At 34.6% G+C, this 24,722-nt stretch overlaps 1 protein-coding gene across 2 annotated transcripts in view; it reads right to left on the bottom strand.

Moving 5' to 3' along the window:
• The window catches only part of REV1 (REV1 DNA directed polymerase), a 102,995-nt gene that overhangs the window by 49,669 nt on the left and 28,604 nt on the right, over positions 1–24,722 (bottom strand). For both annotated transcript variants that reach the window (XM_074213778.1, XM_074213777.1), the window contains exons 2-4: positions 9,013–9,076; positions 4,210–4,336; positions 104–272 (exon numbers count right to left, since the gene is read on the bottom strand). In XM_074213778.1, coding sequence (XP_074069879.1) covers positions 104–272; positions 4,210–4,336; positions 9,013–9,066 — 350 coding nt within the window. In that variant the 5' untranslated portion in view covers positions 9,067–9,076. The remainder of the gene's footprint in view (positions 1–103; positions 273–4,209; positions 4,337–9,012; positions 9,077–24,722) is intronic.

Below are 24,722 nucleotides of genomic sequence, written 5' to 3' on the forward strand. Positions count from 1 at the left end.
TAAAATCTGTAAACAGAGTAATCAACACATATTTGGATGTGATTAGTTGTTTTCCAAACCACACAGTTTAAGACTCATATTGCATAAGAAGAATTTAGTTTACCTTTCCACAATCCATTCAGGTCGAATGATTTTTTCACCTTTTAGTTCTTTGATTTTGGCATTAGTAAGATTTGTGGCAATAATATGTGTTGTTTTGGATCTGGAATAATATACATGGTACTGGCCTCCATGTAACATCATCAGCTTCCTCAATTCCTCAGCAGAAGGATCTGTAAAATTAACATAACAATGCATATTGCTATGTATTGAATTTCTATACAAACTTTCATGCATGAGCAATATCCAATCAAAAGGAAGTAATTTCTACCATGTGATACATGGAATACTAAAGAACTGTCACTAAAGACATAGCAACTTTTCTTGAAATTCCATTTCATTCTTCTTAGTATAGTAGTTTCAAAGTGAATAAATCATACACACTGATGTAAAATAGTATTTCAAAAAATTAGAACCTTAACAAACTTGCTTGTAAGGAATTTCTAACCAACTTCAATAGATCAATTCTTAGATAATGAGAAATTCTAGTAGTACTCAAATAAGCATTAGTTGCTCAAAACTTATTAGCAGTTCAATGAAAGTAAATATGTAACCTTTCAGACTCAGTTTCCTCATTTGTAAAAATCGGCATTTTATATTACTTTCACTTAGTTTTTAAGGACAGTACTTTGTAAGTTTTCATACATACCACACACACACACACACACACACACCCCAAAAACATAATATTATGTCATCTCCTCTACTCAAAACTTCAGTAATTTCCAACTGTCCAATGAACCAAGTTAAAAAAAATCCCTTAGCCTTATATGCAAGGCCTCCAAAATGTAGCAAAGACCTATTTTTCATCATACTTCCCTTTCATAAACCAGACAAACTTTCTCATTTATAAAATGAGTGGTTGTTCTGGCTTCTAAGGCATCATGGTATAATGGAAAGAGTGCTTGATTTGGATTTAGAGCACCTGAATTTATCTCTCAGCTCTGCTATCAGCAAGACCATGCACAAATGACTTAATCTCTCTAGTCTCAGTTTTGTGGATTGATTGATAACTGAAGTCCCTGAAAGCTCCAACTCTGAAATCATTTGAAGTGCATAAGTTTATAATCTTTCTAGCTCTAGGTTCATGATCCTATGATCATTATTTCCAGATAACATTATGATATATCTAGAAAATCCAATCACTTCAACTAAAAAAGAGAAAATGAGTTCCTCAAAGTTGCAGATTGCTAGGTTTATTCACCAAAATAATTTGCTTTTCTTAATGCAAGAGAGATCAAGAAAATATTATTTTTAAAGGATGTTTTACAATAGAAACAACAACTAAATATTTATTATGACTGAAATAAAAACCCAAATGACTGATTGTCATAGGTCAGATCAAAAAAATAATAAAAACTCTATTACTCAAATTAATTCTCCTTAAAGGGACAGTTAGATTGTGTATTAAAGCACTGGACTAGAACCCAAGAAGACTTGAGTTCAAATATGGCCTTAAGCACATATCAGCTGTGTAATCTTAGACAAGTCACTTAGCCTCTGTCTTTTGCAGTTTGGGATATTAACAGCACCATGACTGAGAAACTATACACAACAGTATTTGGTGTCTGATTTATTTAAAAGGGCTGCAGAGTATAACCCCAAGTTTTGAGGATAAATGAATGGTGCCCTGAACAGCATTAAAGAAGTTAGGAAGAAGGGAGGACTTGGGGAAAAAAAGACAATGATTTCATTAGACTTGTAGAGTTTAAATGAAATCTTAATGGTTAAATTAAGAAGAAATAAAATGAGAACCAAGAGTAAATGCTTCTTCTATCCCTGAAATGCCAAAAGGGTCATTCAGAAGCCTAAGGGAAATAGGAAAAGGGGACGCCAGCAAAGTCAGCAAGAGTACAAATTAGTTCCAAACCACTGCAACCAGAAATGGGCCAGAGACATGTGTGGGCTATAAGGCTCTATGTATGAAGATAGAGGAACTTTGTGTAAAACCCATCAAGATACTCAGAAGCTCCCAAAGTGGTCAGAAAGAAGCACCCAGACAGGGAAACTTCAAGTTTAAAAGTTCTGCATCCTTAACTCTCTTGAGAGGACAGAAAGTTCCATGAAGATACAGTTCTCTGAAACTAAGAGGTTAAGAGAATATCCAGAAAGGCTTAAATTCTAAGAAGTGGAGGTCAGCCCAGGAGCCAAGATGACCCTGGGAAAATATACCACAATTTGAAAATACAGCAGGTGATGTTATCTGGGTCAAGGGACAAAGTGACAACTTAAAATAAAAGAAAACTTCTAGAATCAAAAATAAGTACAAATTTAAAGATCTTCAAAAAAAGAGCACATAGGGAATTTTAAGGGAAAATGAATTTTCCACAAATACTATATATGACTACCTAGAGGAAATGAAGCAAGAGATAAATAAAAGTTCTGGAGAAAAAGAACTCAAAAGAGAATAAGGAGCTTTAATAAAATACAAAGTGGCAGACTTTACCCAAGATTATTATCAAATAGAAACAATGACTCCACCAGACAATGAAGTATTAGAACATGATTTTTTAAAGCCTAGACACTGTATTTCAAATATTCATAAATGAAAATTTCTCAGATTCATTAAAACTAGATGGTAACACAAAGACAAAAAGATATACACCAATTATCTCATAAAAAAAAGTTCAAAGATTCACAGAAACCCTAAAATGTAAATTGATAAAATGCAAAATGGATGATTTTAACAATATTAAACTAAAAAAGATTTTGCACTAGTAAAACTGCCAAGAATAATGGAAGGAAACCAGAAATCTGGGAAACAATTTTCAGTTAGGGATTCAGATAAAGGTCTCAAAACTATGAAGTACCACTTCACACCTATCAGATTGGCTAACATGACAAAAAGGGAAAATGATCAATGTTGGGAGAGGTTGTGGAAGAATTTGGACATTAACACACTGTTGGTGGAGTTGTGAACTAATCCAACCACCCTGTATTGTTATATGGAACTATGCCCCAAGACCAGAAGAGCAATAATACTGATCTTATCTTTTGACCTAGCAATACCAATACTAAGTCTATAATCTACAAGAAATCAGAAAAAATGTGAAAAGTTCCACATATTCTAAAATATTTTAGCATTTCTTGTTCTAGTGGCAAAAAAAGGACATTGAGACAATGCCTATCATTTGTGAAGGGCTGAACAAGTTTTCTATAAAAAATCATGAATGACTGAACTCTAGAGAAGCATGAAAAGAATTTCAAGAACTGATATGAAGAAACCAAAATGAAGAAAACATTGTACATATTAACAATAACATTGTGAGTTAATCAACTATGATGGGTGCAGCTCCTCTCAGTTCAGAAAGCTAGGACAACCCCAGGATGTTTACAGAAAATGTTATCCACATTGAGATGAAAAAAACAAAACCCAAACAAAAATCCATAGAATCTAAAGGAACACTATTTCCACTTTCTAAAAATTTCTCTAATGTTTTCCCTTCTTAGCCCATGGTATTCTTTCTTTTCCCTTAGTCCTAATTCCTCACACACAAAATGACTAATAGGTAAACATTTTAAACATAAATATACATGCACAACATTCACTAGGACTGTTCACTGCTGAAGGAAGGGGGAGCAAGGCAAGGTGGAAGAATGGTAAATAATGGGGCAGCTAGGTGGCACAGTGGATAGAGCACTGGCCCTGGAGTCAGGAGTACCTGAACTGAAATCCAGCCTCAGACACTTAATAATTACCTAGCTGTGTGGCCTTGGGCAAGCCTCTTAACCCCCATTGCCTTGCAAAAACTAAAAAAGACTAACTTAAAAACCAGTAAGTAATCAAAATAATATTTACTTCATTACAAACCTTAATTTTATTTTTTTGCCAAAGAGACAAAATAATAAATTCTCAGAATTTCTTTCTTATTCTAGTTTAAATTTGCAAATAAAACCAGAGAATATGCATTTTGGTAAAGAATTTGGTCTTAAATTAATGTAAAATATAATATATACACATATATATATATATATGAAACTGGGTGTTTATCATAAAATTAAAAAGTTGAAGATGAAATTCAATATTAAATATTCCATTTTATCTAATTTACCATAGCTACCATTGTTAGTTTTAATAGAGGTTAGTTATTAAAAAAAAAAATACACAACCTGTGTAGCCATTGACATAGATAGCAACTCCACTAAAGATTGTAGACGATGTTCCATCCTTCTGCAAAGTAGCATCTGATCGGAACTGCTCTTCCAATTTCTGAACCTTTGCAGCCATGTACCCACCCTAGAATTGGAAAGAAGAAACTTCAATAATTAGTTACAAATATGGTGGGTTTTCTTTTTTTCCTTCTCTTTTAAAAAAATAAAATTATATGAAATGGAATTTTTTTTTTGCTAATGACCCATGCACATTAAGAATAGTCCATCAGCTTCAAAAAGGGACACAAAAATCACATATAAAAACAAAAGGCATCAATGAGAGAGGATCAAATGAAAATCTGAAAACATAAAGACTAATAAGAGAAACAATCATTAGGAAAAAGACTTAATTTTAGAATTAAAAAGGAGTTAACAAACAGGGTCAATGGACACTTGATAACCAAAGTAAGTAAAGAGTTAATAAGTGTGCATATTGATGAGCTAGTCACTTGGTCCAAAATATCAGTGACTACAGGCAGTTGCTGTCATTGAGCTGCTATCATTCATTTTCTAAAATGACAGCTTAATAATAATAGCTAGTGTTTATATAGTGTTACAAAGATTTACAAAACATTTCACATACTATTTCATTTGATCCTTAGAACTCTATGAAATAGTTGCTATTATTATTTCCATTTTATAGATGAGGGAACTGAGGATGAAAAAGCTAAAATGACTAGGGTTACACAGTAAATATCTGAGTCAGGATTTGAACTTTTTTTTTTTAGGTTTTTTGCAAGACAAATGGGGCTAAGTGGCTTGCCCATGGGCACACAGATTTCAACCTGGCACTCCTGACTCCAGAACCAGCGCTCTATCCACTGCGCCACCTAGCCTCCCCAGGACTTGAACTTTCTCTGGCTGTTCCTCATACTTAGAATGCCCTCCCCGGACTCCTTCTTTGATGTAACTTCTGACCTCCCTGGTTTCTTTTAATTCTCAATTGAAATCCCGTCCTTTATAGTAAGCCTTTCCCAATTCCTCAGAATTTCACTGCCTTTCCTCTTTTAATTATTTCCCATTTTTCATGCAAATAACTTCCTTTATATATGATTATTTGGTTATAGACTATGAACTCAAAGGTAAAGAGACTATATTTTGCATCTTTTTGCACTCCACAGCATTTAGTCTGGCACATATTTACTGATTGATTGAACTCTTATCTTCCTAACTTCAAAAGTCTAATCTATCCTTTGTGCTACCTGGATGCCTAACAAATAAGGTTAAGAAAGGGCAAATCTTATACTTCTTAAGAGAACAGTTTGAAAACCATAAACCTATAATGTTAGTAAAGGGATTATTAATAAACATCAAGGAAAAAAGTAAACATAAAAAGCTAGCATGATTTTATCAAAAAGTCATGTCTTATTTTTTCTTTTTGATAAGGTTAGTAAATTGATAATAAATCAAAGAAATGCTCATGACATAGTTTAGATTTTAATGAAAGTTTTTTTTTTTTAGGTTTTTGAGAGGCAAACAGGGTTAAGTGGCTTGCCAAGGCCACACAGCTAGGTAATTATTAAGTGTCTGAGACCGGATTTGAAACCAGGTACTCCTGACTCCAGGGCCAGTGCTTTATCCACTATGCCACCTAGCTGCCCCCTTAATGAAAGTTTCAATAAAATCTCATACTATATTTGTGAGGGAAATGGAGAGAAATGAATAAATGTTTACAACTAGTTAAGTAGCCAAATTTAGTCATCAATAATTCTGTCAAGCTTGGAAATGATACTCTGCTGGAATAACTCCAATGGAATAAATCTATTTTAATAACTTGATCTTGTGTTGAATAACTTTATCAATGATTTGGATACAGGCTCTATATGCATGCTTATAAAATTTAAAGATGACAAAAATATAGTCGGGATAGTGAACACTGGACAGCCATTAAGAATAGAGAAGATATTAGCAGGCTAGAACAATATGCTGAATATAAGGAAGGATAAATATAAAAGTATGCATTTAGGTCAGGAAATAGACTTCATAAAAATATAAAATAGGGAAAGACCTGAATCAACATTATCAAGAGGACTCTAGAACAGAAAAAAGAGAATTCAGAGAAGGACAGTAAGGATCATGACAATTATATCATAATAAGATTGCCTGTAATACTTGAGACATTTAACCTAAGGGTAGACTGGCAGGGGAGGCAAGGAGTGAGAAGAATAAGATGATGGGTATTGTACTGGAAAGAATATTAGAAAGAAAGGAGATTTAGTCTTTTTTCTTTTTAAAGTTTCTGAAGGCAAATGGGGTTAAGCGGCTTGCCCAAGGCCACACAGCTAAGTAATTATTAATTGTCTGAGGCTGGATTTGAATTCAGGTACTCCTGACTTCAGGGCTGCTGCTCTATCCACTGCCACTTAGCTGCCCCTAAACTTCTTTTCCTTGACCCTAAAATACTAAATAAAGTAGGAACGCTGGATAGAAAAACAATAAAATAGCTAGTTCTTTTGGTTCCCCAGAAGCTGGGGATCTCCAACTAAAATCAGCTCCTTTTATACTGGGAACTTTAAATTAGGACCCTATCATTTCAGAAGAACAGAAGTAAAGGTGGTAATTTCAGCTAAGTGGTACCTCTTATGAATGTTGTTTAAAATACCCAAGAAATTAGATTCTAATATAATAAATTCATTTCAATTGTTTCTGTTGTATCTAATTCTTCATGACTGTATTTGAGATTTTCTTAGCAAAGATTCTGAAGTGGTTTGCCATTTCCTTCTCCAGCTCATTTTATAGATGATAAAACTGATACAAACAGGATTACGTGACTTCCCAGGGTCACACAGCTAGTGACTGAATCCAAATTTGTATCACACTGAACACAGTATCAAAAGAATAACAAATAAAGGCTATACTGTTTAGTCTCATGATCTAACCCAACTAGTATTCTATCATATTATAAATAAGTTAAATTTTTGTAGGATGGCATGACTGCAACTAAGACAATCTCAAATGGGATAAACCTACAAAGATCCAATGCTTCCCCCTCAATAACCAATTATTGAGCCAACATTCATGAATTTACCACCTTTTCTGAATCTATTTTTAGACTGCATCATCTAGAGTTTCCTAAATTTCCTAACTGCTCTAAAAAAGCATTCTCTTTCAAACTTTGAAAAAGGGCTTCCTAAATTCTAGTATTTCCAGATTTTGTCCATAAATACCTTATCTAAATTTCAATCAATAAAAATATAATCCATACCTACTATGTGCAAGATGCTGATCACTGTGTTAAATGATTAAGACTAGACGTAATCTTTTTCTATTGCAACATACTTTGACTTTTCCTGATTATAAAGTATAAATTATTAAATTATCATGTTAGCTAACAATCTATAACAAATGTTTTAGCCACACTAGGCATTAATATTTGAGTTTTCATTCTTTAAAAGTAATCTTGAGATGTTGTATGTTCTTTGTTTCCCCTTTTTTTCAATGGGGAAAGGGACAGATTTTTGTTAATTATAAAATATCTTTTTTTTTATAAGGTTTTTGCTAGGCAGTGGGGTTAAGTGGCTTGCCCAAGGCCACACAGCTAAGTCATTATTAAGTGTTGGAGACCGGATTTGAACCCAGGTACTCCTGACTCCAGAGCCAGTGCTTTATCCACTGCACCACCTAGCCGCCCCCCCAATTATAAAATATCTTGAGGCTATTGGATATTCATGGTCAAGGATCTTTAAAAAGAAATTTTAATCTTCAAGCAAAACAGTTTTATCAAAGTTTTTGTTATCTCTGGGAAAAATGGAAACTTTTATTCCATGTTATTTTCATGAACCACATAATAAAATGAAGTTATAGTTAACCAAATCTAACTTTTCAACAAAAACATTTTAAATTATAAAACATACCCAATCACATGAAACACCAAGTATTGCTATTTATTATCACTAACAAGGAAAAATGTAGTAAATGTAGTGAATATAGAGTACTTGGACTTGGAATAATTAAATTGAAGAGCTGCTTTCAAGATATGCAGGCTGTCCAATTACAACTTGTCAGTATCTCCAGGTAACTAAAAGTTTGACAAGTGAAGATCTGCCACAATTTAAAGAATTTCTTCAATAGGTGTTCCCTATATTAATAAAACCGCAGATCCAGACCTTCCAATTCTACTCCCCCCACAATAAAAATTAAAAAAAAAAATTCTCTATCCTTATAAAAAAAACAACTTGACCACAATATCTAAAATGTACACAACCCAAGAAATTCAATAATAAGATTCATTCAGATTAGGAACTCTTTTAAAATGCAAAAACCTTTAGGAAGGCAATAGGGAAGTAAGAATGAACTTACTCAAACTGACTTGAAATTTCAGAACTGTGAGATAATTTCAATGGAAGAGGGAGGATAATTTTAGAACACTGCCTAATTAGAGTTATAAAAGGCTCAGGAAGGACCTCAGTTAAAAGTAAAGAAGATACAAAGGCTCTAGGCCAAGCTACCCCCCAATACCCTAACTTTCCTATTCATTTCTTCCCTGAAGAGTCCACTGTATGATTAGTAATGAACTTATTTAGTGGGGAAAATCTAGCTCATTATATAGCCAATATCTAGAACGGCTTTACAAGAATTTTATGACTCCATCATTTCCCAACTCTTTTCTGAAAAGACGCAGTACCATTTCAAAAGGCAAAGTCTTTTCCTTTAGATCTCTCAAAAAAATTGCCTTGGAAATGAATAAAAGTCTCAGAACTTCAGGAACAAAGTGAAATCGTTTAAGAATAGTTAAAAAAAATAAATTGTACTTAAACACACCCATTTCCCCCAGCCGTCATTTTCAGTTCGTTTCCTCCATCCACCTCGCCTCATACTGGAGCTTCTGTATAAGAAAAGAAAATAAAAGAATTAATGTTAATTTGGCAATAATCTTCCACTTTGTATTGATATTTCATTATTGCACACCATGTGGATAGCATAAAACAAAAATAACTAAATTTTTATTCAAGGAAGTTAAACACCCAAGTCTTAAGTTGGCTGTTCCACAAGAATTCCTTCCTCACCATCCCTCCATTTCAAAATACCATAAAAAACTCCAGTTGGAGAATTTTCTTCACATACTATCAAAGGTTATCATCCTATGTTAAAAGTCATCGTGGGCTACTTAAGTAGCACAGTGGATAAGAGCAGCAGTCCTGGAGTCAGGAGGACCTGTCTTCAGATACTTAATAATTATCGAAGCGTTGTGACCTTGAGCAAGTCACTTAACCCCATTACCTTGGAAAAATCAAAATAAATAAACAAGTCATTGTGGAACTGTGAATTATATACCATTTTACAGCTTACAAATGGTTTTCTTCAGAATGATTCTGGGAATTAGGTAATATAAAGCAGTCTTAATTTCATTTCACAGATAAGGAAACTAAAGTTTAGAAAACTTGTAATTTGCCCACATTAAAACATAGTTACCAGGTCTTTTAAACCTAAATTCAGTATTCTTCCCTTATGTTCTCTCTCTGTACAGTGTTCAAATCAAATGAACCTATAGAATAATTTATGAGCAACTAAATTAATGGTCTACCTTAAGCATAAGGAAAACAAATTAACTGGAACACAATAAAATTAACAAAACATTTTGTCTGACCCTAATATTCTCTTAAAGTGATATACAATTGAAACTTAACCCAGAACTAAAAACCAAAAGTGGAAAAACATAAAGAAATAACATTGCCATCACCTATAATCTTATCCAGAAGTTTTACCAATGCAAATTTGTTCCAAAAAGGAGACAAAAAGTGTCCACAAAACATCTAACTCCCTAAAACATTGGACTTATGATAGACAATATCTCATGAAGTAGAATCAGTTATTTTAAAGTTTGGATATAGTAATAATAAAAACCCAGAAAGGAATGTCAAATTCTTGTTTATAAAAACTACAAAAATACATAAAATAAAAATTCCTCAACTATTCCCCTGTGAATCCTGGGAGAATAATATTTTTAAAGGCAGGAAATAAGACATAAATGTTTAAAAGGAAAGTAATTAAAGTTATCAAAATATTTTCAAAAGCAAGTATACAAAGGGCAGCTAGGTGGCACAGTGAATAGAGCACCAGCCTTGGAGTCAGGAGTACCTGAGTTCAAATCCCGCCTCAGACAATTAATAATTACCTAGCTGTGTGGTGGCCTTTGGGCAAGCCACTTAACCCCGTTGCCTTGAAAAAAAAAATCAAGTTTACAGACCCCAATTTAAGAACTTTGGGGGGAAAAAAAATCAGACACCAAAGAGAGGAAGAGACACTAAATATAATGTATATAGATACAATTACAAAATGTTCCTTAAAAAGAAATAACAAAATTTAAATAACTGAAAGGTTATTTATTCAGTGATCATGGCTGAGCCATGAGCAAATAAAAGCTAATTTGTACACACAAAAGATCTGGAATATCAGTAAAATAATGAAAAAAAAGAAGTGAATGGCACTTTTAGGACAAACTATATTATAAAGCAGTAATTGTTTGGTATAAGTGGAAAAATTAAAAAGTAGATTAATAGTAGACAAAGAAGATTGAGGAAATAACTGAAATGAATAACTCAAGTGTTCCATGAATCCCCAAAATCATTTTTATCTGACAAGAATTACTGTGAGAACCAGAAAGCTCTGGGGCAGAAATAAAGTTTGGATGAATATCTTTCAACAAAAGTCAATAATTGGAAAATATTTTGTAACCACGTACTACGTACAATACAATAGAGGAGGCAAAGTCAAGCAAGAAGTATTTTTTCTAACTCACCCAGGATACTTCCTCCATGAAAACTTTACAAAATTGAACTGTAATTAGAAAAACCAAGAAAAAAGACACAATGAATCACTTTCCAGTCTAGTGCAGCCAATGGGATCAAGGTATACTCCAAGAGGTAATAATAACAACAGGGATGGCAAGCATCATACTACCCAGGGATGAGAAAAGAACACAGAGCAGAAAATATAGAGTCAAAAAGAGTTTCCCAGGGAATCCCTAAAACTGGGTGCAAGAATGATACCATCTGGTAATCAGCACTCATTATCTCGTTCAACAATCCAGGGTGGAAAAGAGCTATTGCTGTGACTTTGAGCCCAGGAGGAAAGCAGTAGGAATTTAGTTTTAGCTTTTAATCCAGCACATAAGGCAACCGAAATAAGAATAACCAAGCCAAAAATCTCAGATCAAAGGAGAAGTCAATAGTCAGTCACTAGAATTACAGAATTTTCTATTGGGCTCACTGTGACTAGCCTACAACAGGCTACTGAAACTCAACCACAAACAAGCCAAAGAACCAAACCTGAGTCATAAACTTATGGAGTTCAGACCAGGACAGACTCCCCCCCACCCACCTTCCTCTCAGATCATATTTCTTTGGGAGAACTGAAAAGTTCCATGTCCTCTGAGTTGTGAAAACAGCAGAAGGACAAAAAGGGACAGATGCTCAAACCAGAAATTCCTCCCTACCAAGAAGTGTGCATAATCCAGCATTATAAAAGAAGTAGTTTGGAAAAATAAGCCTGACCATTAAAAAAAGAAAAAAAAAAGAACCCTGATCATAAAGAGCTACTATGATGAAACAGAGAAAACAATGAGTTTATAGAAGGAATTTTTTTAGTGAAACACATTAATCTAGAGTTAGAGCCTATAGACATCAAAGCATATAAACTCCCATAGTCACAGCTGGGGCCTCACAATCATAATTTTCCTCTGAGTTTGGCTTGATCACCTAACCTGCTTTCATTCTGAAAAGTCTAAATTCCTAAAGAGATCACTACCACACATTTTAATTCAAACATTCTCAGGGGAATTATTTTGTCTATCATATACCAATAAAATCGGCCATCTATATGAAATTGATGAATATTTTCAAAAATATAAATTACTCATATTATATAACAGAAGAATATTTATCTAACTTTACTTTAGAAAAATCTTAAATAAGATATAAATGAACTCCTAAAGAGGGATGGGGTGAGAATTCCAGGACCATATAGATTTACAAGAAAATCTGAGAAAATATTTAAATAACCATTAATTGCAACACTGAGGTAGCTAGGTAGCCCAGTGGATAGAGTACTAGGCTGGGAACCGGGAAGACTCATCATCAAACATGACCTGGGTATATACTTATACCTCAGCTCCTAAAATAAGCTGAAGAAGGAAATAGCAAACTACTCTAGTATCTTTGCCAAGAAAGCCTCAAATAATGTCATGTAGAATCAGGCACAATTAATTGTACAATAACAATAAATTCCAGTATTTCTGAAAAATAAGTAAAGAAGGAGTTTGATCAAATTTTTGCTATGATATAAGAAAAATGATCTTGAAACATAAACCAGGGAGTCATACAGAAAAAAGAAAACTATAGACCAATTTCCCTAATGAATATGGATGCAAAACTTCAAAATTAGTAAATAAATAATAGCAAAATATCACAAAGATCACATAATATAACCAGGCTAGGTTTATTCAGGAATGAAGGACCAGTTCAATATTAATAAAACTAAGCCAAACTGGTCATATTAATTACAAAAACAACAAAAACCATATGATTATTTTAATGGATGCAGAAAGTTTGACAAAATACTCATTCCTGTTAAAAAAAAACATTAAAAAGCAGAGGAATAAATGGAATTTTCTTTAAAATGATTAGTATAAATCTAAAATTTTTTTTGGGGGGGGGACAAGACAAGGGGGTTAAGTGAGTTGCCCAAGGTCATACCGCTAGGTAATTAAGTTTCTCAGTACAGATTTGAATTCAAGTCCTCCTGACTCCAGGGTCAGTGCTCTATCCATGGCACCACCTAGCTGACCCTATCTTAAACTTCTAAAACAGAACCCTTTCCAGAAAAGTAAGGGGTGAAATAAGGGATGTCTATTATTGCCATTACTATTCAATATTGTACTAAAAATGCTAGTGATTGCAATAAGTTGTGAAAAGAAAATTAAAGGTAAAAAATTACATATTATATGTGTATATATGAAAGCCAAAAAAGTTATCAGTTTTTTGCAGATGATATGATGATTTACTTAGGAAATCCTAGAGTCAAATTAAAAACTTATCAAAACATTTAACAATATCAGCAGAGTTGTAAGATACAAAATAAACTCATACAAGTAATCTGCATTTTTTTATTGCTAATAAAATCCAGAAGGAAGAGAGTCCATTAAAAAACTCTAATTATATAAAATACTTGAGTCTACATGCCAAGACAGAAATAGAACTATATGAATCCAATTACAAAACACTTCACACAAATAATCTAAACAGAGAAATTTTAATTTTTCATGAGTAGGCCAAGCCAATAAAAATTAAAATGACATATCTAAATTTATTTATTCAGTGTCATGACAAACTATCAAAGGACTACTTTGTAGAGGTAAATAAAAATTTATTTAGAATAACAAAAGAATCAATGAAAAACTGGGAAGGAAGAATCTACCAGTACCAAATCTCAAAGCTGTAATTATCAAAAGAATTTAGTAAGAAATAGAAAAGTTAAATCTGGCCTCAGACACCTAGCCGTGTGGCCTTGGGCAACCCACTTAACCTCATTGCCTTGAAAAATCTAAAAATCATAACAAAACAAAACAAACAAAAAACCAGAAAAGTTGATCAGAAGGTTGGAATTAGATATACAAAAACTCCAGAGGCAAAAGTGCAAAATAAACTGGTGTTTGATAAACCACAAGAACTGCTGAGAAAACTGGAAAGTAGTCTGGTAGAAATTGGGCATAGACCATATATGTCATGCTCTATACTAAGATAAGTTCAAAATGGGTAGATAATGTAGAAATAAATGGTGACATCTTGTAAAGAAAACTTTAAAGTGCAGATAATAGATGTAAAAACATTTCTAAAAAGAACACAGAACAATCTAATGGAAAATAATAACATAATAAAAAGCTTAAAAGATAAAGGGAGAAAATCATATTTCCCCTCAAAGTCTAATTTCTGTTATGCCATCACTATTCTCCCTGGTCATTTTGGGGCTCTTGGCCTAGGTTTCATACCAAACCCTCATTCTCTTGCATTCCCCATATTCAATTAAATTGACAAGTTCTGTCATTTCCATCTTTAAAACATTTCTTACAAGTGCTCTCTTATTCTCTCTGATCCTGATATTACCTTGGTGCAGGCTCTAATCAACTCATACCAAGACTGCTGCAATAAATAGCTTCTGAATGGTCTGTCTCAAGTCTCTCTGCACTCTAAAACATCCTCCACTCAGTTGTCAAATGATCTTCCTATTGCACAAGTTAATAAAAACTAATGGCTCCTTATTGTCTCCATGATCAATTAGCAAATGTTTAGTGTTAAAACTCTTCAAAACCTGCCCCTTTCCTGCTTACTCCCTTTTCACCTACTCTGTGATCCACTGAAAGTGATCTCCTTTCTACTCTTCAAATGACATACTCCATCTCCCCACTTCTTAAGCATTTTCACTGTCTCCCATATGACTAATTCTTTCCCTCCTCATCTCTACCTCCTAGTCTACCTGTTTTTCTTCAAGTTTCAGCTAAATATCACCTTCTGAACAAAGATTCCTTAATCTTAGTAGTTTCCCTCTCTGACTATACCAGTCATCAATATCATGTACACACACACACATGTGTTTTTATTTTCATATTGTTTCTACCATTGAAACAAAGACTGCCTCTTTTATCTTTCTTTGTACACCTAGCTCTTACCACGATGCCTGGGACATAAATGTTTAGTTAAATGTTAATTGACTGAAATAAGTTATACAGAGTGAATGAAAAGAATCAGAAAACAAATATACCATCTATATTCAGTAACAGCAACATTATGAAAGTGAACAATTATGAAAAGAAAAATTAACAATCAATGTACTAGGAAATGTTGCAAAATTAAAGCAAAAGAGGGGAAAACCCTCTATGAATCTTGTCTAATTGTAAAGACAGAAAGTATATGACCAAAAACCATCCCCAAGTTCTCAGGAAAAAAATTGCAAACTACTAATAACTATTGGGAAAACTGCCCCAACTCACTAATAATAAAAAAATCCAAATCAAAACAACCTTGAGACTTCACCTCAAGCAAACTGGCAAATATGACACAAGAAGGAAATGCTCTATAGAGAAGCTGTGTAAAAAAATTGGCATACTAGCAGATTGATGGTAGTTATTATTCAGTACAACCAACCATATGGAAAATCAATTTGGAGATATGTAAACAAAGTGATTAAAATAGTCATAGCATTTTACCCCCAAAATCCACTTTGGGTATGTATACTAGAAAGGTCTTTAAGAAAAAGCAAGTCCCCATATATTCCAAAATACTTATAGCAGCACTTCTACTGATAGCAAATACTGATGATGCTTGTTTTACATTCTGGAAGAAAACCATGACATCTGGGAGGTAGTTTCTTTATTTTGATTGCTTTCCTCAATGGTGGCTGTAAGATTTGGGCTAAAATGGGGCAGGTTGTCTGTGTATCACTCTTTTTCTAAATCTTTTGGATTAAGAATCTTGGACTGTCTCCATCAGTTATGTTTCCATTCTCCTGGCATGCACAGCCACTTATCTAAGGATATCTTCTGACTTTAAGTTAGATTAGCTTGCTAACTCCACAGATTTTATTCTTCATATTATTCCTCAATAGTTAGTCAAAGGATATGAACAGTTCTCAAAAAAATAACTGAAATTATATTATATTATATTATATTATATTAACAGCTATGTGAAAGAATACTACAAAATCCTTTTAAAAGGGGGTGAATCAGATGTTTCATCTAAAACCTAGCAAATTGGCAAAAAAGTCAAAAGAAAACGTGAAAAGAAAACACACAAATGTAACTATTTACTGGTGGAACTGTGGAACTGTGAAGTGAACCAGCCATTTTGGAAAGCAATTTAGAATTATGCAAAAAAAAATTATTAAGACCTACATACTCTTTGACCTAGAAATTAGCCTGATATCTCAAGGATATCAATGATGGAAAAAAGACACATCTTTTTTAATATACACCAAAATATTTAGGGCAGTATTTTTTGGTTGAAGCAATACATTCCAGTGACTGGAGAACAACTAAACAAACAATACATGAATAAAATGGAAAATTATGAAGCTCTCCATCCTGCTTTAAGAAATGTCAAACAAAGCATAAGAAAACACATAAATTAATGCAAAATGAGCTTAGCAGAATTAGGGGGGAAAAACCACATTACAAAAATGTAAATAGCAACAACAAAATGACAGGAACTGAAAGCTGCTAAATTATCATTACCAAACTCTGACCCAAAGGAGATATGAGAAGACAATTGCCTTCTACCTTCTTTGCAGAGGTGGGAGACTATGGATGAGGAGCAAAGCATATAGACATTTTTAGCATGCTGGTTTTGTTGAACTGATTTTTCCCTCTTTTTAAAATTCTTTATTAGAGGGGCGGCTAGGTGGTGCAGTGGATAGAGCACTGGCCTGGAGTCAGGAGTACCTGAGTTCAAATCCGGCCTCAGACACTTAATAATTACCTAGCTGTGTAGCCTTGGGCAAGCCACTTAACCCCATTCATTGCCTTGAAAAAAAAAACAATAAAAAAATTCTTTATTAGAAAAGGTTGCTCTAAAATATTAAGTGCTTTTTGTGATGACTAAGAATTAGAAATGAAAGAGATGCTTGTCAATTGGGAAGTGGCTAAACAAGCTGTATTATGATTGTGAAGGACTTTATTATAAAGCACAATAAGAAATGACAAAAAGACTTACATGAACTGATGCAAAGTGAAGTGAACAGAACCAGAATGTTATATACAGCAATATTATATTATGAAAAACTGTGTATGACTTGACTTTTCTCAGCAATGATCCAAGAAATTCCAAACTAATGATGATGATGCATACTCTATCCATTCTCCAGAGAAAAGAACTAACATTATTTGAATATAGACTGAAGCATGCTATTTTTCACTTTCTTTTTCTTTTGAGTCTTCTTGTACAAAATAACTAATGGAAATATTTTAGATGACTGCACATATATAACCTATATCTAACTCTTTACTACCTCAAGGAAGGAGAAGCAGGGAGGAAGGAGGGAAATAAAGAATTTGAAACTCTAAACTTAAAAAGTTTAAAAGTTATTTTAACATGTAACTAGGGAAAAAATAAAATGTTTAAAATGCCAAAAAAATGCTCTTTGGGAGTAATGAAGACAATAGGAAATATATTTGATTTCAAAAAATTAATATAGCAATAAAAATTTGTTTTGTTTTTTCTTAAAGTTTGGCAAGACTTTTGGTAAGCAATGTCATGGGTATTCAGTGATAAAACTTGAAGGATTGCACCCATTAGAAAAAAATGAAAAAGATTTGCAAAAACCACTAAAATTAACATGTTTTCTCCATCAAGAAAAGTTATAACCACCAAATGTGAAATCTCACATCACAAGTCCAGATATACTCATAGAATGGGTAGACATGACATTAAAATGATAAAAAAAAATGGGGAAAGTAAGTTGATTGTAGTAAATATATGGAGAAAATCCATTCCAGAAGCAATACAATCATAAGGAAACTGAGGGACTTATACAGGAGGAAAAGATAAAAGTTCTAGAAATAGGGAGGCTAGGTGGCATAGTGGATAAAGCACCGGCCCTGGAGTCAGGAGTACCTGGGTTCAAATCTGGTCGCAGACACATAATAATTACCTAGCTGTGTGGCCTTGGGCAAGCCTTGCAAAAAACAAAAAACAAAAAACAAAAAAACCCACAACTAAATAAAAGTTCTAGAAATAATCTAAGATGGCATTAATATAAAAAAGGCAACTAAGACAAAAACATCAATAACCATCCACTTATAAGATCACCATCTCCACTTATAAGATCACCATCTCACATATACAGATCCTTATGAGTGAACTATACATTTCAACCCTGATAAGGATATTAGTATTGAAAAAGCAGGCTTTTGGCAAGCAATTTTCAATAATATATCTTTATTCTATTAGATTCAAGTAAGTGGCACAGAGATAGGAGTTCTAGGCTAAGTCAGGAAGACTTGAGTTCAAATCTAGCCAAAGAAACTAATCACATCTCAGGGCTGATGTGAAGTTCAAATGAGGTAACATATTTCTAAGTACTTACCACAGTCCTTCCTTTCTATTTTTTTCTTCCTTTCTATTCTGACTAATATATATTGATTTTTAAAAAAAACATCACTATTTGATTCAGTAGAACAAAATATCATTTGAAAGTGTCTCTTATAATAAAGTACAATTTCCTAAACAAAATCCAGTACTCTTCCTGTTCATCTCTCGGCCCACTCTGCCATCTCTGTCAGAGACAGGTTTTTAGGGTAAAAATCCAAATGACTATTAAAATCTGAATGAAAGGTAAGGCCAAATGGTTTTTTGAGTAATAACAGATCTCTTCCAGAAGGCTCAGCAGGATTGTACTGATATGCAATCAGTACAATTTCATTCTCAAAACAAGAACCAAATGAAGAATTTCACCATACAACTTGGAAGTCTGCACTGAATCTCAGTGGCAAATGCTTTCGGCTGGCATTATTTCCCTGTTTTATGCCTTGCCCAATCAATTACAACAGAAGAATGCTGAAAAAGATTATTTCTGTTCTTATATTTCCCAAGAAATTTTTATATATAAATGGCAAACATTTTATTGCAAAACAATCATGATAGTTTTTTCTAATGAATATACCCTTTTTATTTGTATCTCCTCCAATGGTAATAGTCTCATTTCCTATATATATATATATATATATATATATATATATATATATATATATATATATATATATATATATATATCTCCAGTCTATCTTTACAACATTTTCTCTGACCCCCTCTCTCCACTAAACACAGCTACCACTTTACCTTATTATTGCCATAGCCTCCTAAATTGATCTCCTTGCTGGAAATCTCTCACATAATACAATCCACACTACAAACTGCTGCAAAAGTGATTTACCTTAAACACAGATAAGACCGTATCATTTCCCTATTCAATCAATTTCATTAACTTCCTATTTGCTTCTAGAACAAAATATAAACTACTGCTTACTTTTACACCTAACAACAATCTGGTCCCAAAAGATTATTTTCAATCTTAATGGAAATGCTTTACTCCTTTCATACACTGGGATTTAGCAAAACTAGTCTACTCTCCATTCCACACACACACACAACACAGGGTCTCTGTGCCTCTCAAGTGGTTTCCCACAGGCCTCCTTACTTCTGCCTAAGAATCCTATTCTTCCTTTAACATGCAGCTCAAACACCAACTTCATAACTTCTTGACAATTTCCCCAATTACTGATATCTACCCTTCGTTCCATACTCTCATATATAACAACTTTGATATTTGTATTTATTAACTTTATATTTATTTTTTGTATATTTATAGTATGTCCCAAAAGTCTTAGTACAATTTAAGCCTTAATATGTTTAAATGATTACTATTTGTTGTCGCCCTAATTAAAATTTATGAATCCTTTACTAGTGGAGATTGTTTCATTCTTTATACTTCAAACCCCAGAATTACGATGATAGTAGAAGATGCCTCCAAGTAAGAAAAATACATTTCACAAGGTATAATGGGGACTTCAGATAGAAAATAATGTTGATGATATTTCATGTGGTTGTTTTATCATTTGTTTTTTGTATCTATTTTTTCTTCATTACAAGGGATGGGTTTATTGAAGAGGGTTTTCTTGGTGAATGACCACTATAAACAACAAAAGACACTAATAAAACATTTACTTTAAAAAAAAAAAAGAAAGAAAAACCAGCATTCAGAACAGTTCCTGGAACATAAGTACTTAATGGATACTTGTGGAGTAACTGGTCAAGAGAACTTACAAAATCTGCTTTAGTAAATGCTGAGGAAATATTAAGTCTTCTCATAACATTTGGCAATAACTAGATTTTTAAATGGGCTATGCTCAGTTTTGAGTTTTTATTTGTTTTTCTAAAAGGGAAACAGAGAGGGGGCAGAGCCAAGGTGGTGTGAGGGCAGGAATTCCTGGAAACTTGTCCCCCAAAAACTCCAAAAGCTGTCAAATTATGACTCTAGCCAACATTTAGACAGGCAAAACCCACAGAAAGACTGAGTGATATAATTTCCCAGTTCAAGACAACTTGGAAGATCTATGGGAAAGGGCTGTTTCACAGGACTCAGGGTTGAAAAGAGAATCAGCTCCAGCCTTCCAGGAACAGCCCGCAGGGCACCTGGGTCAGTGGCGGCATGGGGGGGGGGGGTGTTCCCCAGATCTCTTGACCCAAGGATTGCTGGGGCGAGAGAACTCTGCTGCACCAGAGTGAGTATGGAGCCCTGGTGCAGAGCAGCCCTGAGGTCAGAACCTGCAGAACCAACTACCTAGCACTTCCAGAACTCACAGCTCACAGCCCACAGACTGAAAGGGGATAGGGAAAGACTGCTATACCTGGGGCAGGACTCTGCTGTTTGCCAACACTCAGATCAAAGTTGCAATCTGGGCTCCCACATTATCATAGAGAAGCATAGACCCTTCAGGGAAGAGGGGAGGGCCAGTGGTCACTCACAAATGAGGAGGACAGTCAAAGCCTCTCATAAGACATTGGAGGAATTAAGGACCCTGTGAGGTGTCCCAAAACCCCCCAAAGCCTTAGAAGTGTGGTAAATCAGTCATAGGCTGGGAAAATGATCAACAGAAAAGGAAGAATCTGGCCATAGAAAATTACTTTGGCCCCATGGAGGATCAAAATATATATTCAGATGACAAAAGTCAAAATTTCTGTATTCAAAGCCTCAAGAGAGATAGGAAATGGGCTCAGATTATGGACAAGTTCAGAAAGGACTTTGAAAAGCTAGTTAAGGAGAAAAATTGGAAGAGAAATAAGCATGATGCAGGTAAATCATGAAAACCAGGTCAGCAACTTGGTGAAAGAAATATAAAAATATAATGAAGAAAACGTTAAAAACCAGTTTAGGCCAATTGGAAAAAGCAACCCAAAAGACAAATGAGGAGAAGAATGCCTTGCAAGCAGAATCAGCCAGTTGGAAAATGTGATAAAAAAGTTCTCTGAAAAAAATAACTCCTTCAAATGCAGAATGGAGCTAAAGGAAGCTGATGACTTTGTGAGAAATCAATAAATAATAAAACAATAATACAAGGAAATAATTAAAGAAAATGAAATATATCATTGGAAAAATAACTGACCTAGAAACAGATCCAGCAGTGATAATTAGGCTTTTTTTTGCAAGGCAATGGGGTTCAGTGGCTTGCCCAAGGCCACACAGCTAGGTAATAATTAATTGTCTGAGGCTGGATTTGAACTCAGCTACTCCTGACTCCAGGGCCAATGCTCTATCTACTGTGCCACCTAGCCGCCCCAAGGAGTAATAATTTAAAAGTTATTGGGCTACCTGAAGTCATGACCAGGAAAGAGCCTAGACTTCAACTTTCAAGAAATAATATAGCAAAATTGCCCTGAGATCCTAGAAGCAGAGGGTAAAATAAAAATTGAGGGAATCTACTGATCACCTCCTGAAAGATATCCTAAAAGAAAAACTCCCAGATTATTTTATAGCCAAATTCTAAAACTCCCAAGTCAAAGAGAAAACACTACAAGCTGCGAGAAAGAAACACTTCAACTGTGGTGGCTCTACAGTCAGGATTACACAGGATCTGGCAGCATCTACATTAAGGACTCGTAGGGCTTGGAATACGATATTACAGAAGGCAAAGGAGCTTGGCTTAACAACCAAGAATGAACTACCCAGCAAAACTGAACATCCTCTTTCAGGAGAAAAGATGGACTTTCAAGGAAGCCGGGGACTTTAAAAACTTTCCCGTTGAAATAACCAGAGCTGAACAGAAAGTCTGATCTCCAAGTAGAGGAAACAGGTGAAACATAGAGAGGGTGAATGAGGACTGATTATGAGGAACTTAATGATGCTGAACTGCATGCATTCCTGCATGGGAGGAAGATGCTAATTACTCATTTGAATTTTCTCATTTATAAGAGCAATTAGAAGGAACATATATGAACAAGGCAAAGGAGGGAGTTGAATATAATGGAATATGGTATAAAAATGGAATCAATGGTTGATAAAGGAAAGTATTGGAAGAAAGGGAAAGGAGAGGAAGAAGGGGCTAAGATATTTCACATACAAGAGTCAGGAGAAAGCTTTTGCAACGGAGTGGAAGGGGGGGGTGAGGGGGGGGGAACGAATGAGCTCTCATTCTCATCAGAAATGGCTCAGAGAGGAAATAACCATACACTTAATAGAGTATAGAGATCTATCTTACTCCAGAGAAAAACAAGAGGAAAGGGATAAGATAAAGGGGACAGGGGAGAAGAGGGGGTGAGTAGGAAATAGAAGGGGAGTGTAGGTGATAAAAGAGAAGAAGATCATGGGAGAGGGTATTCAGATACAACACATTTCTGAGCAGGGACAGGTGAAAGAAGAGAGAATGGAATAAATGAGAGTGGGAAGGAATAAAATGGAGAGAAATGCAGCTAGTTAAAATACAAATACAAAAAAAAAAATACTGAAGAAAATAACATGGTAAAAACCAGTTTAAACCAGTTGGAAAAAGCAACTCAAAAGGCAAATGAGAAGAACGGGAAAAGTTATCAAGGCAACTTCTCTGATGGACTTACAATAAAGAAGGCAACTCATCTTAGAGACAGAACTGCTGAAATCGGACTTCCAGCCAAAATGGTGGAGAGAAGACAGGCACGCTTCTAAAGTCTCCTGATCTTTTCCCATCTATGATATGAGACAAACCTCTGAACAGAAATCCAATCAACAAAATCCAGAAAGAAAAGCCAGGAGAAAGAACATCCACCTCAGGGTGTCTTCCCCAGTTGGGAGAACAAGTGTGTGAGCAGAACCAGCCCAGCTGACAATTCGGAGAGGGATGACCTCACCCCAAGGTAGAGCCCACCACTGACTGAAGACAAAAGTATTTAACAGCTTCAATCACGCCTGCCAGGCTAAGGGAGAAGGCCTCAATCAAGGTCACAGACACTCAAGAGAAAGCAACCAGCACCCCCTAATGGCCAGCTGGAGAAATTGCACTTAGTAAATAAAGCCTCTAGCAATCCCAATACCAAACCTCTGTGAACCAGCCCCTCCAACACAAGGTCTTAGCAAAATGAAGAAAGGTCAGTGGAAGGGTGGAGCCAAAGGAAAATTCTTGGAAGGAAAAGACCCTAACTCAGAGAGATCTACAACCTCTGAGGAGAATATAATCTGGTCTCTAGCACAGAAAGACTTCCTTGAAGAAATAAAGGAGTTTAAAAAAAAATCAATTGGAAAATTTGGGAAAAGAAACCCAAGAGAAGATTAACACCTTGCAACAAGAAAACAAATCATTGGAAAATACAATTGGACAAATACAAAATGAGAATAATTCTCTCAGATCCTCAACTGGGCAAATGTAAAAAAGAAAATAATTCTCTCAAAACCTCAATTGGTCAAATGGAAAACGCTTTCAGAAATAGAACTGACCAACTGGGAAAGGAGTTGCAAAAGGTAAATAAAGAAAACTCTCTAAAAAAAATAATGTAGCCTGTGGAAATTAATGACTTCATGAGACAGCAAGAGTCTGTTAAACAAAACCAAAAAATAGAAAAAAAGAAAATGTAAAATATCTCATCAGCAAAACCACTGAACTCGAGAATAGATCAAGGAGGGGCAACCTGAGAATTATTGGACTTCCTGAAAACATTGAAGAGAAAAGAAGCCTGGCCTTAATATTACAGATCTAGTGATGGAAAATTTCCCTGATATCATGGAACCAGAGGGAAAAGTAGTTATTCAAAGAATACATCGATCCCCTCTGGAAAGAGATCCTAAAATGAAACCACCAAGGAATTATGTGGCCAAATTCCAGAACAATCAAAAGAAAATCCCTGCAAACAGCCAGAAAGAAACAATTTAAATATTAAGGAGCAACAGTAAGGATTACACAAGAACTGGTTGCATCAACATTAAGGGATCGAAGGGCCTGGAATGCGCTATTCCAAAGACCAAGGGAACTTGGAATGCAGCCAAGAATCCACTATCCCGCAAAACTGAGCCTTCTTTTTCAGGGGAAAAGGTGGGCATTTAAGGAAATGGAAGAATTCCAAAACTTCCTGAGAAAAGACCAGAGCTAAACAGAAAATTTGGACATCAAACAAGAGGTTCAAGAGACACATGAAAAAGTTAAAAGGGGGGGCTAAAGAAAAAAAAAACGCTATCCAATAATTTGAAACTGGCTATATCCCAGCATGGGGAAAAATTATAGTAACTCTTATGAATTGTAAATCTAACAGAGAGAATACACCTAGCCAGAAATGGTGGCATTCATGACCTATTCATGAGACTGCTATCCAATGGGATGAAACTAGCTTTAACCCCACTTGGGAGAAAGACTCTAATAACTCTCAAGAATTATAACTCTATTATAGAATGTACTTAGCTAGAAGTGATGGATACTCAGAATTTTCTATGATTCAGATAGAATGATTTAAAAACACCTCCTCCTT

The sequence above is a fragment of the Macrotis lagotis genome, chromosome 1 (assembly GCF_037893015.1).
Source record: "Macrotis lagotis isolate mMagLag1 chromosome 1, bilby.v1.9.chrom.fasta, whole genome shotgun sequence".
Lineage (NCBI taxonomy): Eukaryota > Metazoa > Chordata > Mammalia > Peramelemorphia > Peramelidae > Macrotis > Macrotis lagotis.